Here is a 16,553-nt window from a genome sequence, read left to right as displayed (position 1 = left end):
GACCCACTCGGTAGAGAATCAGCTGACAATGCAGCATCCACTGTCAAACGAGAGGAACTACTCTCATGGGTGTCACCGACTGCAGCACCACCAGCTCTGGAGGTGGTGAACTTCGTCGCCGTACTTCTCGCTGGCGTCCAGCGAAGGCCGCTGTTAATTTTACCAGCGTGGATGAGTAGATGGATAGATAGATGGGTCGAATGAATGAGGTCAGGAATGAAGGGCGGCGAAGGCGGCGGGTGAACATTGAGTCCGAGCTGGACCGCGGACCGCACGCAGAAGCCATCATCATCATCGCGTTATTCGCAGCGCGCGCGGCGTGCCGCACGGAGTGCCAATAGTGCAAGGGACTGCGACATTTACTGGGAAACGCGCTGCGCTCCGCAAAGGCAAAGCCAGGCAAAGCCGGCCGCCTCGTTCCGAAGGATCTCCTCGTCGCTCTGTCTCTCTCGCACCCCAACGGGACGCCCCATGAGTGCGAGAGAGACAGAGCGGTGTTCGGCGCCGCTCTGTAGGCCAAACCGCGACGACGGCCAGACTCCGCGCTGCGTCTGTCCGTCGTTGCAGTGGGGCGGAGGTGGAGGTGGAGGGCGGCGTGGGGTGGTCGCCGAGTCGCCGGCTCGCCGTCGCCGGAGCTCCAGTTGAAACCCGCGTCGGGTTCGCCGTCATCTAAATGCCGATCTTCTTTCTCCTTGAGGCCTTCGCATGCAGACTGATTCCGAGAGTCGTTCTCGTCGCTCCGTCTTTCTCGCACTCACGGGAGGGACAGAGCGACGAAGACGACTCTCGGAATCAGTCTGGCAGTGCTTCGCGGCGCTCGGCAGAGGCGGCGGGGCGCTGCTCAGCGCTGCACCACTGTTGGCGGTGTAGGTGGGGGTTGGTGGCGAACTACTTGCGACGCCCCGCGCGCCACCCCACGCCCTGCTGCAGCACGCCGGCCACGCCGGCCAGGCCGCACTGGAGGAGCCCCTCCAGCCGGCAGGTATATAACCCGCATGAGGCTGATTGAGGCGTCAGTCCCCATTGCCATCCTGCACGGCGAGCTCTAAGCCCCTGCCCCAGCATGCGCTCCTCGGTGAGCTAGTTGCTCTTGTTTCCAGTTGCTGCCTGTGTGTGTGCGTGCGTGCGTGTGACAGTGTGCGTTGTGTCGTCAGTGGGCGTGCCTCACCCTCCTGGCGGGCTGCGCCTGCGTCGCCGCCCAGTCCAACTCGTACCTGCCCCCGCGGAGGGGCGGCGGCGGCGGCTCGTTCGGGGGCGGCGCCGGCGGCGGATACTCTGGAGGAGGCGGCGGCGGATACTCTGGAGGCGGCGGCGGTGGATACTCCGGGGGCGGAGGCGGCGGCGGTGGATTCCGCGCTGGGGGCGGCGGCGGCGGCGGCGGACAGCAAATTGGAATAATCTCCCTCATCAACGAGAACAACGGAGACGGCACCTACAGATACAGGTGAGTGACAAAGACGGAGCATCGTGCTTCGCGCGCTGTGGTACTGTCGTTTCGTTGGCAGAGTGCGGTAGAACGGTTTAATTCTTCCCTATTCTTCGGCCTTTTACGGGCGCACGTAGACGGGCTGTGCCTCCGCGGGTCCATGCCGGTAGTATAGTGTTGGTTTTGTGGCTCCCCGCAAAACTTGGGCCGTCACGTCGCGCTCCGAGTCCAAACGGAGCGGCGGGCGGGGCGGGGCGTGGCGGGGCGGGGCGGGACGGCGCAGGTCGGGGGCGGGGCTGGATCGCCGCCTTGTGCAACGTCAGAGGGTCCTCTGGCCTCTATCACGGCTGCATCGTCATGAACTGAGGCACGTATTGAAAAGAGTGGGGCAACGGGGCGCCAAGCGCGGCGAGGATGGCGGCCGCCGGGCCCACAGTGTAAAACGTGGAGGCTGTCACAGTGAAGGGGATGGTGGATCGGCATGCGGCGCGCGGCCGCGACACTGCTCATGCATGGCAATGCAGGGCACGGCGCGCGCGTGGAGGGTCGCTGAGGTGGCGAAGCAGTGCGTCTTCGTCACCGTGTGTCGCCGAGTGAAGGGTGCGCGACGTGACGGGCCGCGCAACTGGAGCACCGCGAGGACCTCGCCGAGCACCTCGCCGACGAGAGGAGGGGGAGGGGGAGGGGCTTGATGAGGTGATTCATCCGAATGCCTTCGGCTCGCCTGTAAACGGCCGGCGCGGACGGCGCGGCGGTGGCCGCGGTGCGTGGCGTGCCTGGGATGCCCTGGTTGCTTTTACACGTGTGCTGACCTTTCCAGAGCGCAGCGCGGCGGCGTAGCGAAACGAAACGAAACCAAACGGCGCGTAATCAAGTTCCCCGTCGCACGGTATCGACACGATATTGCTAACGCCCCGCCCCGCCACGCCACGCCCCGCCACGCCACGCCCCGCCACGCATTGTGTCGTCCACCAGGACAACGGCAACGCGCTGCCGCTTATAAGGGAATCGAGTCCACGAGTACCGAGGGCCTCGTCAATTAAAGAAACGCCCTATCGCCGCAGGATTCTTTCGTCACTCTGTCTCTCTCGCACTCATGGGGGGTCGCGTATGGGTGCGAGAGAGACAGAGCGACGAAACGATCGTCCTGAGTGAGGCGGCTGGCTGGCCAGTCCGGCGCCTCACTTGCAGGAAGACCTTTTCACTTTTGAACTTGCGATTGTTCTCTGTGGCAGTTACGAGACCGAGAACGGCATCCAGGCCCAGGAGCAGGGCCAGCTGCAGGACGACGGCGGCGAGGGCGTGCTGCGCGCGCAGGGCTCGTTCTCGTTCACGGCGCCCGACGACGGCCGCCGCTACTCCGTCACGTACACGGCCGACGAGAACGGCTTCCAGCCGCAGGGCGAGCACCTGCCCACGCCGCCGCCCATCCCGCCGGAGATCCAGCGCGCCATCGCGCAGAACGCGGCGGACGAGGCGCGCGGCATCGTGGACGACGGCCAGTACCGCGGCAGCGGCGGCAACGGCGGCGGCGCCGGCGGCCGAGGGGGCTACTCCGGCGGCGGCGGCAACGGCGGTTACTCCGGGGGCGGCGGCAACGGCGGTTACTCCGGGGGCGGCGGCAACGGCGGCTACTCCGGGGGCGGCGGCAACGGGGGCGGCAACGGCGGCTACCGATACTGAACACCCACGACCCCCGATCTCAGCAATATGATGGAGGGAAGGTGAACGGGGCGGTCGCGGCGCGCAAGGAGGAGAAGACGCGCGAGTTAGAGTGGCCACTTCAGCCCGCGCCCCGACGGCCACTAGTCAAGGCACGGACTCCTCGGCGAGATCGCCGCGTGGCCACCCTATACTGGACCTCGCGAGGGCCTCGTCGGCGTCACCATGTCTACATCGCCGCCGCGGACGCGCAAGCCACAGTGCGTCGGATTTTGCTGAAACGTCGAGCTGGCGCAGTCGAACCCGGGACTTCCCTGACTGTCTTTTTGGCTTTACTTTTTCCCTTTAGCTGTGATGGGTACGCGCTGCGACCAACCATTTAAGACTGTAGGCAGGATGAACAATAAAATCATATTGTTGAAAACCTATATTGTTTTACCGCATTTTTTTTTCATTTTTGCAGTCACGATATGCAGTTTATTTTCCCTGAGGCGCAGTGAAACATCGAGAATTATTTTACCATTTATTTTCACGCCTTATTCTACACAAACAGGTGAACACACACTGGCTGGCTTTTACACGTATAAACCAATATCACGATCATGGCAGTGATCAATTAATCCTCATCAACATTCGGGCAGCACACCCAACGACGGGGTCCTCACTCAACACTCGGCGTCCGGGTCGCCGACCTGGCTGGCGTTGGGGAGTCGCATCCCCAGGAAGCCGAGCTGGGCCGCGGCGCCGGTGAAGGCGGCCTGCGAGGACCGGAACACGACGCTGTCCAGCCACGCCTTGTAGGGCTCCAGCGACGCGTACAGTCCGAACAGGCTGCACGACTTGAGGAAGCCGCAGTAGAAGGTGTGGCCCGTGTACTCCCACTGACTCTCGTACACCCCCAGCGCCATCCCTGCATTGCAACAGGACGAGAGTTGCAAACTTTCCGACTATTTTCAAAGTTACTAAAGATTTTCGACAGGACTACACTCTAAATATGGGGTGCCCAGAAACTGGGCGCCTTTGTCGCCTGCCCCACTTTTCAGGGTGCCAAATGTCGCCCAGTTTCTGGGCACCTTTGTCGCCCAGTCTCGGGGTGGACTAATCATACAGCAACCGGCCCTCTCCCATGGTAGAGGATGCACAGGTGTCTAGTTCCTGGGTGACTAAGGTGCCCAAATTCTGGGCACCTTTGGCACCTTAGTCGCTGCTGAGCCATGGGTGAAGGCAGGTTCCTTAATGGTTTGTCCACCCCGAGACTAGGCGACAAAGGTGCCCAGAAACTGGGCGACATTTGGCACCCTAAAAAGTGGGGCAGGCGACAAAGGCGCCCAGTTTCTGGACACCCTACATTTAGAGTGTAGTCGGGACAGGGGATAGGACAAGACTTGCGTGGATCCAGAGACGGGTTCAGGGGGATGCGATGTAGGAACAGTTGCCTATTTGCAGGCGCAAAATGTGACTTTTGCATACCTTGCGCATTAAAATGCTTATACCATATTAGGCGCGTCTAATGAGCCTGCCTCAAATGCACCAAAGATGAGCATTGTTGCATTTTTGGCGCATAAAATGTCCATTTTTGTATTGTGTCCGCCAAAAAATGTATGCATAGTTACATTACTCGCGCTGCTCGCTGGGGGCTCCGCCCCCAGACCCCCGCATGTGTGGGGCGCGTACCGAAGTATTTTTAGTTAGTCCGTGGTGACCAAAGGAAAATTTTCTTATGAAGTAACTGTACTGCTTTTTGGAAGGGTCTATTTAACTGCTTTTGACCATTAATTTTTAAGGTACTATTACTGCCCAAATAGATAGCTTGTATTGGCTACTGTGGCAGTCAACGGCATTCAAGGTCCGGAAAATATTGAAGACTGCTTTGACAAGAATAAGATCTGTGTTCATTATGGTCTATGTGGCCGAAGGCCAAACTAATGGGCCTCTTTTGCGTCTTTCATTTCTGATTTCTACAGATTTCACCGGCCAGGTTTAAGACGCAATATATTACATGGCTTTTATTGCTTGGAAACGGTTGTATTTTGTTCAGTTTAGGCCCATTTCATCGTTTTGAAGATGTTGCCGGTGACGGGAACCCGATTGCGGCACAGTTTCGGAAATGTCACGACCAGACCTACCGATGGGGCGAATAAAAATTTTTAATCGGTCGGTCCCCTTTTTTGAAGATTGAGTGGATTTTGTTGAATTTAGGCCTATTAATCGTTTTTGAGGATGTTGCCGGTGACGGGGACCCGATTGCGGCCCAGTTTCGGAAATGTCTCGAGCAGACCTACCGATGGGGCGCATAAAAATTTTCAGTCGGTCGGTCCCCTTTTTTGAAGATTGGGTGGATTTTGTTGAATTTAGGCCTATTTAATCGTTTTTGAAGATGTTGCCGGTGACGGGGACCCGATTGCGGCGCAGTTTCGGAAATGTCTCGACCAGGCCTACCGATGGGGCGAATAAAAATTTTTAGTCGGTCGGTCCCCTTTTTTGAAGATTGAGTGGATTTTATTGAATTTAGGCCTATTAAATCGTTTTTGAGGATGTTGCCGGTGACGGGGACCCGATTGCGGCACAGTTTCTGAAATGTCTCGACCAGACCTACCGATGGGGCGAATAAAAATTTTCAGTCGGTCGGTCCCCTTTTTTGAAGATTGAGTGGATTTTGTTGAATTTGGGCCTATTTTATCGTTTTTGAGGATGTTGCCGGTGACGGGGACCCGATTGCGGCACAGTTTCGGAAATGTCTCGACCAGACCTACCGATGGGGCGAAAAAAAATTTTCAGTCGGTCGGTCCCCTTTTTTGAAGATTGAGTGGTTTTTTGAATTTAGGCCTATTTAATCGTTTTTGAGGGTGTTGCCGGTGACGGGGACCCGATTGCGGCACAGTTTCGGAAATGTCTCGACCAGACCTACCGATAGGGCGAATAAAAATTTTCAGTCGGTCGGTCCCCTTTTTTGAAGATAGAGTGGATTTTGTTGAATTTAGGCCTATTTTTACATATTATTATATCGTTTTTAGGATGTTGCCAGTGACGGAGACCGGATTGCGGCACAGATTCGGAAATGTCTCGACCAGACCTACCGATGGGGCGAATAAAAATTTTTAGTCGGTCGGTCCCCTTTTTTGAAGATTGAGTAGGTTTGCTCGGAAACGGTGAGAAATTTGTTCCCCTTTTTTGTAGATAAAGTAGATTTTCTCGGAAACGGTGAGGAATTTTCAACTTTTGGGATTTTTCCCAATTTTCCCATTAAATTTGGAATCGAATGGAAAAAACCGCAAGTCTCTACGACCACTCCTTCACCCCAAACATTTCTATGAGTGAGTGAGTGAGTGAGTGAGTCAGTCAGTGAGTCAGTCGGATTGGGGCTTTATAGGTTCTTGATTATGTGCATAAAATGTGCTTAGCAGCATTTCATGAGAACAAAATTACGCACTTGGCTCTGCCAGCACACTGATTCCGAGAATCATTTTCCTCGTTATGTCTCTCTCGCACTCGTGGGGCGACCCGTGCAGGTGCGAGAGAGGCAGAGCGACGAAAACGGCTCTCGGCATCGAATCTCTCACCTGCCACCATGCCGTCGCAGATGACGGGCGCCCCCGCGTCGCCGAGGCACGGCGCCACGCCGACCTTGGAGTCGGAGCAGAGCGTGGCCCTGGGCATGGGGGTGACGCGCGACGGCGGGCACAGCTTGAAGGGCAGGACGGGCACGCGGTCGGCCTTGAGCAGGCGGCCCGGCGCGAAGGCGTGCGGGCCCACCCCGCCCATGCCGAAGCCCACCACCTTGCATGAGCACACTGGGGGAAGCAAGGGAGCAGTGTGAGTGAAAGAGGAACAGAAGAGAGCTAGAGCCCTACTAGAGCACTACTCTAGGGCTCTAAAGAGAGTCACCGCGTTGGCCAGAAGGCCGCGTCGCGGACTCACCCTTGGTGGGCGCCGGGGCCCTGACGGCCGCCCGCACCCAGTCCGTGTCCAGCCAGAAGGCCTTGCTGACGTGCAGCAGGGCCAGGTTGTTGTGGTGCGCGTCGTCGTACGAGGAGCGGCTGGCCCTGGCGCGGAAGTGCGGGTGGAAGTGCACCAGGTGGGACTCGCGGTGCTGGCAGCCCGGGCCGCAGCCGTGCACCGCGCCCCGAGACACGTCCACCAGCCCGGCGTACACCTGCAGCACAGCCAGCGGACAGTGGACCAGAAGACCGGTGGAGGCTGCCTAAACTCTAGACGCGTTTAGAGCTCTAGAGTCGCTAAACAGGACTCGATTCGAACGTGTGACCCCCACCAATTGATTCCTCGATCGGGGAGCAATCCATTGGTGCGGTCACACGTCCGGTTCGACTCCCATTTCGCGGCTTCGTCACTCTGGCTTTTGTCGCACTCATAGGGCTCTTCAAAAGGATGAGAGAGACACAGAGGGACAAATCGCTCGTAAGAATCACTTGGCAGAGAGCAACTCCAGTGTACTCCAGTGGTACTCACGTCGGTCAGGTAGGGGTTGGTCTCGGAGCGGCCACGCATGGTGTAGCAGTGCGCGGCGGTGAGCAGCCAGTGCTCCGTCAACACGATGGCCGTGCACGTGCCGGCGCGGCGGACTGCAGACAGAGAGGGCTATCTCTGTCTCCCTCGCACTCATAGGGGAAATCACTGAGAATTTCGGTGTACAAATCCAATGAATTTCAGTCAAATTTCGATGAATTTCGGTCAAAGTTTGATGAATTTCGGTCAAATTTTAATGAATTTCAGTCAAATATTTACGAATTTTCATGAATTTTAGTAAATTTTAGATGTTTGATGAATTTTGGTCAATTTTGCTGGAGTTATGTTCCCTTGGGCGTTTCGTAGGGGTGCGAGAGAGACAGTGCGGGCACAACAAGGGCCACGCGTGGGACAAGCACTCACCGAACGCGGCCACGAACGGGTACTCCCTCTCCTTGGCGGGGACGCCCCCCGCGATGGCCTGCACCGACGGCGGCGTGGCCAGCAGCACGGCCTGCAGCACCGCCCCCAGCACCGCCCCCGGCACCGCCCCCGGCCGCCGCCCCCGCAGCGCGGCCCCCAGGGCCGTCCCCAGGGCTGCCACCACCGCCGCAGCCGTCGCCAGCATGCCGCAGGCCTTGCCGCAGGCCTTGCCGCAGGCCCAGCGTGCTGCCAACTGAACAACAGGGCGGTGAATCGCGGTGACCGTGACATGCCCGCGGCAGTAGCGGCAGCCTGGGGGGCAAAGGGGTCTGGGGCCGCGGGGGCGGCAGGGCCTGGCAGGGCCGGGCCGGGCAGGCAAGGCGCCCCCTGCACTCGCGGCCCGCTATTACGCCAAGCTACGCCAAGCCCTCCGCCACCACCTGCTGACACCTGCCCGTCGGGCCTTGGGCCCCGCCTCGCGAGCGGACCACCCGACGCCCGCCCCCTGTGGGCCCTGTGGATCTTGCGGCGGGCGGGGAAGGAAAAGAGGGTAATGTCGCCAAAAGCGGGCGGCGGGCACGACGGGCGGGAGCGCCCGTGCTTCCCCGCCCCCTCCCGCTCCGCCTTGCACGGCCCTACTGGCCCTACAGCACCGCGACCAAAGCCGAGTTCGTTAACCCAGTTTCCGCGAGGACTTTTCCCGCACCAAGCTCGACGGGTGCGTTTGCTCCGTGGCAACCCTTTTTCCGAGCCCGTCGCTCGCCTCGCCCCGCCCCCTCTGTCCCCCACTGTCCCCGCCCCTCCCACACGCGCCGCAGCCGCAATTTTTCATAGAGGCTGAAATCGGAACAGGGCGATCGATCTGCTGCGAAGTGAAAACTAGAAGGCGGTGGCGAAGTGTGAAGTCAAGGCAACATGGCTACTGCACGGTAACTGGTCTTCCGTGACCCAATATTTATCCCTTTGCAATGTTTTAATTTGCGGCCCGACCTTAGAAATGAGCATACTATTCAACGGTAAGTTCGTGTTGGCGTCTCTCGCTCGGTCGCTGTTCTTTCCGTGTCTTCAGAACCGTTCTGAAATTTCTCGCGTATTGACGTTTTGACTGAATGGATCGGACTGAAGCCTGTACCAGTGACACAAATACTCTCGTACAAACAACTTCACTTTTCGCGTTCATGAATGGACCCTTGCCGAAAAGTTTTCTTCTAACTCATTTGGTGATACCATTTGATCCAGTTCGTTTTCTGTCAGAAGTCGAAGGTTAAGAGCTACTTGTTTCATCTCTCCTAGCCTAGATAAGGAGACAAGTGCACATTGGAATGTTTACGTCGATAGTATTATTTAGTTTCTGTCCCGTTTCCTACTGTACTATTTTCCACACTGTTAGTTTATTGGAAGTGTGGCATCATTGTTGTCAGAGTTAATGGGTGTCCATTAATGAATGTGTTCTTGAGTCACTGTCAGAAAAGTTAATTTGTTGCTTTACTAAAGTCAGTCTGCTTTCTCACTCCAAATCTTTGTTTATGATAAATCTTGTGCTATTGATTAAACAATGTGCCAAACTTTACTTCAACCATTTTCATCAGTCTTATTTTCACTTCAAGGCCATACAAATATCAGATGAATTCACCTCTAATTCAATTCATGTTCTTCATGTGTTTTCCATGGCTGTATGGGATTTTATTTAGAAATATTCTGGTCCACACTAGCAATAACAATATTTTGGGGTATTTCTTCTTTTTTGTAATGTTTACTTCTATGTTTTTAGAAGTCCTTCTGCTCCCACAATTTCCTTGTCTTATTCAAGTTTTATGATTGTGTTGTATTTTCTGTGTCTCTAGCTGAAATGGCTCTACTTCCTGGTGTTCCGTATGAGTGAGAGGATGGGTGCGTCAGCCTCCAACCCAGCCGGGGGGCTGGGTGGCCCCAGTGCCTCTGGTCTGAGTGGCCCAGGGAGCCTGGGGAGTCAGGGTGCTTCTGGTTCTGCAGTTGGCTCAACAGCCCAAGCAGCCCGCTTGTCTTCGAATCAGAGCCCAGGCCTTGTGTCATCTGGGACCAATGATCAACTTTGTTTATTAGTCAGGTAAGGCCTTCCTCACATTTATTTAGGGCACAATCTGTAACAAAATTTCACTCTGTTATTGATTTTTGTGTTTTCTTCCAGGGAACGGAAAAAGAAGGGTACAAGTTTTGCAACACTAAGGAAAAAGTGGATGAGGAAAAGGCGGTCATCAAAAGCTTGTGATCATGGACGTGTTCTGCGGGAGCTTGTCAGTGATTGGGGCTCTTTGGAATTAGGTGGTCTCCTGGAAGAGTATGAAGCATTGGCTGCTCTGAAGGACTTGTGTGTGCAGGCAGAGTTGGCTAGACCTCCTGCAGCCACTTATAAACAAGATCTCTCTACACTTTATGACTTTAAGCACTGTACGGATGTGGATCTTGTTTTCCATGGCATCTGTTTCCCTGTTCATCGAGCAATCCTCTCTGCTCGTTGCCCCTATTTTCGGGACCTTCTTGCTGGTTACCCAGTACATGGAGCTCGAATTAGGGTTGAGCCAAGGACAGCTGGGGTCGATGTGGAAATGTTTTCCTCTCTTCTTCGTTACCTCTATACTGGAGATTTGCGGCCCCTTGAGGGGAATCCTGAAAGGTGGGGCAGAAGATGTTTTTTTCTCTGAATGCCTTATGGTGGTCAATGGTTTTTATTGGTTACTTTTCTTGCAGGATTGCATTACTACGAAGACTTGGCAACGAATTTGGTACCTTAAACCCTCTTGAACGTGATCTTAGATACCTATTAGAGTCAGGAGATTATGCTGATGCCGCTTTAGTTTTCACTTCTGATGGTGATTGTCGACGGCCAGATTCTGGAAGCTCTGAATATGGCTTCCGTCCTAAATTAGAGCTACCATGTCATAAAGCATTGCTTTCTGCACGGTCGCCATTTTTTAGGAATCTCATACAGAGAAGAACAAGATCTGGTGAAGAGCACACAGAAAGAGCCCTTCATATTCCCACAAGGTATGCTTAGTGATGATTGTGGCACAATGTTTGCTTTTACAATGCAAGTTGGAATTTTTTAAACTTTTTCCTTTCTCATTTTTAGGATTGTCCTTGATGAATTCGTGATACCCAAAAGATATGCTCGTGTGTTGCTACATGCCATATATCTTGATACGGTAGATCTGTCACTGATCCTGCGGGGCAGTGGTTGTGCTGGAAGCTCTGGCAGCCTTGGTGAGGTACAAGCTTTAACTAACACTGGACGAACCAGACCTAGTGCTCTGGAGGAGGCCATGGAGCTGTATCAGATGGGTCGATTCCTGGAACTTGACATTGTCACTCAAGGCTGTGAAGATCTGATTCTAGAGTGGCTCACGTTGGATGCTTTACCTGCAGTCCTGAAGTGGAGTAGCCAACCTCATGGTTCTGCTTGGGTATGCACTTCGTATTTCTTTCATTATGCTGCTCTTCCGGATAATGTCTTAAAATGAGTTTTATTTTCAATGTTCAGGTGCACCGACAAGCTCTTCATTTTCTGCGAGAAGAGTTCTCACAGGTTGCCTCCAGTCCAGTTTTGCATCAACTAGACAAATTTCACTTGATTCAAGTTCTCCAAAGTGACTTTCTTCAAGCGAGTGAGTTGGAGGTTTTGCAAGCTGTGCTGAAGTGGGGAGAACAAGAGTTAGTCCGCCGTATGGAAGATAGAGGTACATATTCCAATCCATTTCACTTTTCAGTATAACAAAATACTACTTGCTCATTCAATCTTTCATTTAATTTCAGAGCCTAATCTTTTGAATCACACTGCTCACTCGGTAGCCCGTAAAGGCGTCAAGAAGAGGGATCTTAGTGATGTAGAGCTTCGTGAAATCCTCTGTGAATTGTTACCTTTAGTGAGGGTCGATCATGTTCTTCCACCCAATAGTGAGGTTCTGAGTCAGGTAAGAAAGACAGTTCATGCCTCTCTTTTTCAAAATGACACTTAAATAATGTGCTAATAAGTAAATTTCTTTTATTTACAGGCAATTAGAAGAGGTTTAGTTAGCACTCCTCCAAGCCATATGATTGGAGATGATCGTCACAGTGTTTCAGTTCTTAGGTTAGATGCGTGGGTTCGAGGCACAAGAAATAGTGGTTTATTTGTGAGGCCTCGCCTCTTCATGCCGTATTTTGAAGAATGCAAGGTATAGTATCTAGTAGGAGGGCTCCTATTGCGGTAAGTTTCACTTTAAGATTTTATTATTGAATTTTACTTGTTCACAGTCTCTGCTTGAAGATCATTTAGTGCCTGATGTTGATGTATCGCGCATGAGAAGAAACCGTTACATAAGGGATATCCCTGACACATTATACATGGTGGAGGACAAACCTCGTTCCCAAGCTGCCAATGTCCCAGTTGATGTGTTGGCAGCAGCAATTCCAGGTAATACTTCAAATCTTTTGGCTATTGTGTTTGATATTGTGGAAAGTTTTCCACTTTAACGTAAGTACGGAATAGCATCTCACCTCTCAACTATGTTGTTTCAGTGCCTGATCCTGCAACCATGTCAGCAATGTTGAAAAGGGAAGTGAAGTTGCGACAGAGTGTCAGTGTTCAAAGGGCTGTTTCTTTACCTCTTTCATCACGTCACGAAATTAACCGCCAAGTACGGTTAAGGGTAGTTCGAGAATTCAATTTACCTGATGCAGTTGCAGATTTGTTAGAGGTATGTGTTTCATTAGCTGAAGTTGTAATTCTTATATGAATGATGTTCTGTGAGCAGCAATAAATTAACTGTTAATGATTTGCAGAATGCTGCTTGCTACTCCAATACTGAGGAAGAAACAGATATGACTATGGAAACTGAAACTGATCATAATTTACATAGTAATGCTGCCAGTAGTTCTACATGCCCTGTCAGGCGTGTAACACTACCTCGCTCTCACAGAGGAGAACTTCCTGCAGTTGTTACTGAGGGTGACTCGTATCGTATACCAGGAGAGGTACGTTGGAGGCATCTCTTTCTACTCTTCCTCTTGAGCTCTGCAGTGTTTCTGACATTTCCACCTTTTTTGCAGGCTGGTAGTAGCTCTTGCAGTGATGGTCACTTATCGGACATCATGCCAGACGTTGCCATGGCGACGGCATCCTTTGGACAACTGCAACTACAAGAACAAACTGAGCTGGAGCTAGATCTCGGGGATGGTAACATGCATACTGGTCCTCTTGGCCACCCATCTCACTCTCAACAGATGGCAATGCAAATGCCACAAGGTGTTCACCATGGTCATGGCCATGGCCATGGCCACCCTCTGCATCCACTTGCCCTGGGCCCTGCCCCCGTCACTGCCCACAGCCAGCGCCAGCGCTACAGGTACTTGGGGGGATGTCCGCCTCAGGGAGTCCCGCCCCCTTACTCACACCACACTGGTCCTCCCCGGTTCATCTAACAGTGACTCACTCACATTACAGTGCTTCAATGTTTTTTTGTTGTTGTGAAAGCTATGTTGGTTACTGGGGTGGACTTGTGTTTATTCTTGGAATGTTTTTTTGTTTATTGTGTGGGTGCCTGTGATATTTGTTTTATTTGTCAGAGGGTTTTTAAGAAGGCTGTGCATTGTATTTTGTACTGGCCTCTTACATGTACAGTGTATTTATTGTATCTAAATTTGTCAAATTTGTTTAGACATCACAAATTGAATATGTTGCAACACAGTTAGATCATGACAGATTTTTTTCCTAGAAATGGCTTTTGAACTTTATGTTTGTACACAAGTAGAGGTAAAATACGGTTTGGCAGTTAAAATATAAATTTTACAATTGGCATCGGCAGCTGACTATTTCTACCACTAGGAAATTTGTTATTTCTTTTTATTATTATTTCTTTATCTTATGTTAATTATTACACTGTATGTGATGTGATACTTAAACTGCAAGACATTATGGAGTCCTCTATGTATTTTGTTTTTCCTATGTGATGTTGTTTTATTCTTATCCATTCTGGCTTTGGTTATGAAAAAATGTTTGTTATTCTTGAAAATTATCTTGCTTGATAGCTGCTTCTTGTTTAAAATGTTGTCTTTAGTAATGTGTTATTTTCATTTTTCATTTTCTGGTTTACTTAAAGTTGAAAGGCGCAAGTAAAAATTGTGCTCTTGTAAAAAATATTCTGTTGGCTTTTTTAAAATTGAATCTCATACTTAGCCTCCTTGTTGTTTGGTTTTCCTTTGCTCTGGAGGTTAAGTCCTTGCTTTTATGAACCTCAATTGTGAGATTCTGTTAATAATCATTCAGATATTTTTTACAAAATTAGGAAAAAAAAAAGTAAATGAAGGCACTATTGTGGTGGAATAGCAGATTGCAGCCTCTTTGTCAAGCCATAAACATCTAGGACTATGGAGCTTTGGAGAGGAAACATGCTTGGAGCTCTTCTTGCCATCTGCTCCATTTTGCTTTTTTTCCCCTTTTCACTGTACGTTTGGGTTTTAAGAAAGGAAAAGGAAAGGAGAAGATCTAGGTGTTGACCTGTGCAAATCCGTGTAGTGGTTGGTTGTACCTTTTCTTACTCCACCAGATACATTAAGTCTGCAGGGCTTGCTGTGCTGTTCCATCTAAACACGGTGTTGAAACAATCAGCTTTGTAGTACAAGCCAAATATGTAATGTATGAGTTTTCATTGCGACTTAGGCCATACTTTTGATTGGAATCTTAGTATGCAGATAGGTGTATGTAAGTTTGTTTTTTCTTAAGACTGATTTCGTCTCCTTGGTATAAAGCAGTTTTAGTCTTGCTCACGGTCAACTGAAGTGCTTTCTCATCGTGTTTTCTTTTCTCATGTTATAACAGGGAGGTTTTCCATTGGACAATTTGGCTTCCATTATTTAATATTGTACGTGATAGATTCCCGTTGTACAAATACTTTACTGCACCAATCAACCAAAATTTATCCTATTTTTTAAGCGTCGAAAGAATCATTGACAATGAAATAAACTTTGTAATTAGGGCCAGAAAATGTAATCTGCTGTTGATTTCTTGTGACCAAACCTTAATGTAAACCCTTTTAAAAGTACTTCAAACTGTAGATATTATGTATATTTAAAGTTTTTATGATAATTTTAATTATTGTGTGTACCTACCTTGCCAAAGGACTTGGAGGGCTGAATGTGTTCATCAGTTGTATGGAGCAGAAAATGGAATTTCATTTTCATTTAATAGAATAAAAATTTATTCCTATTAATACATACCTATATTTAAATATATACAAATACATATTTATAAATATATATATGAAAATTATACATATATGTATATGTCTATATGAACTAGAATAGACTGTTAAGATTGTAATTATGCGTTCAGTGGCCATCACTTGTGTGTCAGAGTGCTTTAAGGAAACAAATGCGTATGTTCTAATGTACTGGATCATAACATTATTTTGGCTAGCCAAAGTACCGTTAGTATGTGTAGCTTTTGATTCTTCTAATCCAGCAATCCAGCTCTTGAAACAGGTATTCCCACTCTGGTGTATGGCTAAAATGTCATTCAATACAAGCTGTCAAATTCTTTTATATTTGTTTATTACTCTGTAGGAATTCAGCAGAGGGTTCTTATTTACTTATAGGCTTACCTTATTTTTATAGCTCCTTCTCAAATGTACCATACTGATTTCTTTTCTTAAAAAAAAAAAGTTGTGAAGGTTATTTGTAAAGAGTACCTTTTCTGGTTATGGTTTGAATGACTTTCACATATTCCACTTGTGCTTATTGAACAATAGTTCTTTTTAGATTGAAAGTACATTAGAACTCATTGACCATCCCTCTTTTACTGTGGTGTTAAAAAGGGATGCATCTCCTGTAGTCGCTGACGGTATCAGTGTTGCATGAGTACCTTTCAACTCAATCCATGTAGTTTTTGTTTTCTATCATGCTCTTATGTAGTATATGTTGGGTGGAATAACATGCAGTTTTGCTCATTGATGGTATTGGGGGAAAATGATATAACAAAGTCCTGCAACACATGTCATGTTTTGTGTAATTTGTAAAGTTGTGATATTTAATGAATTTTATTACAGTACCTAATAGTCTCCTCTTATTATTATTTTTCTTTTTGGAAATGAAAGAAAGCTAAGTATTTTTCTCTCACCCAGTTTCCTATTCTTGTGCTGGTGTAGTCTCTCTGGTATCATTTAATGTGATGTTCCAGTCCCAAACTATAGATCTAGCCTTGCAAGTACTGCTGTTGAATTATTTTTTTCTCTGTAGAATTGCACTCAGCAAGTATATTTGATACAGTTTCTGAGCAATCCCCAAATAATGGGTTATGTTTTAACAACTTTGTGATTTAAGCTTCAGACGATAAGAATATTGCTCACCAGATAGCTAATTGAGCATGACCCAGTTAGTTTTCAGATTTGTGTTGATTTCTGTGTTGTCCTTGTTGCTTTCGATATTTTTACCAGTTTGTCTTGGTTTATCAATATACCAGTAGTATTTCTGATATGGATTTGTTTTAGAAATTGTCAACTCCATGAACAATTGTTGAGCCAACTGTCAACCAGGTTTTCTGTTCTCCTCCCCCCATGTTAAAAGTTGT

General features: G+C 49.9%; 3 protein-coding genes across 4 annotated transcripts; 2 read left to right on the top strand and 1 right to left on the bottom strand.

Annotated features, from left to right (window-relative positions):
* The first annotated feature begins 953 nt into the window (after nt 1–953).
* On the top strand, nt 954–3,516 carry LOC117649753 (pupal cuticle protein 20-like). Its single transcript, XM_034392776.1, has 3 exons — nt 954–1,075; nt 1,155–1,444; nt 2,662–3,516. Exons 1-3 carry the CDS (start codon nt 1,064–1,066, stop codon nt 3,107–3,109), a joined length of 750 nt encoding a protein of 249 aa, XP_034248667.1. The 5' UTR covers nt 954–1,063; the 3' UTR covers nt 3,110–3,516.
* Nucleotides 3,517–3,634: 118 nt separating this feature from the next.
* Nucleotides 3,635–8,038, bottom strand: LOC117649754 (kallikrein 1-related peptidase b9-like). The gene is made up of 5 exons (XM_034392777.1): nt 7,976–8,038; nt 7,556–7,668; nt 7,007–7,241; nt 6,649–6,879; nt 3,635–3,998 (listed from the first exon to the last, which is right to left on the bottom strand). The coding sequence occupies exons 2-5, from the start codon at nt 7,592–7,594 to the stop codon at nt 3,754–3,756; spliced, it is 750 nt and encodes a 249-aa protein (XP_034248668.1). The 5' UTR covers nt 7,595–7,668; nt 7,976–8,038; the 3' UTR covers nt 3,635–3,753.
* Nucleotides 8,039–8,829: 791 nt separating this feature from the next.
* Nucleotides 8,830–16,102, top strand: LOC117649160 (BTB/POZ domain-containing protein 7). Of its 2 annotated transcripts, none has more exons than XM_034391641.1 (12): nt 8,830–8,904; nt 9,820–10,061; nt 10,143–10,628; nt 10,703–10,999; nt 11,085–11,415; nt 11,493–11,688; nt 11,765–11,922; nt 12,004–12,165; nt 12,245–12,404; nt 12,509–12,687; nt 12,773–12,964; nt 13,040–13,411. In XM_034391641.1, exons 2-12 carry the CDS (start codon nt 9,850–9,852, stop codon nt 13,409–13,411), a joined length of 2,745 nt encoding a protein of 914 aa, XP_034247532.1. In that variant the 5' UTR covers nt 8,830–8,904; nt 9,820–9,849. The 2 variants fall into 2 exon arrangements, with proteins under 2 accessions (XP_034247532.1, XP_034247530.1); XM_034391639.1 differs by having other exon boundaries at nt 8,836–8,991; nt 13,040–16,102.
* The last annotated feature ends 451 nt before the right edge of the window (nt 16,103–16,553 follow it).

This window comes from Thrips palmi, unplaced genomic scaffold, assembly GCF_012932325.1.
Source record: "Thrips palmi isolate BJ-2018 unplaced genomic scaffold, TpBJ-2018v1 HiC_scaffold_4, whole genome shotgun sequence".
Lineage (NCBI taxonomy): Eukaryota > Metazoa > Arthropoda > Insecta > Thysanoptera > Thripidae > Thrips > Thrips palmi.
Note: the sequence above shows the minus strand (reverse complement) of the source record. Positions and strands in the feature narration are given on the sequence as shown.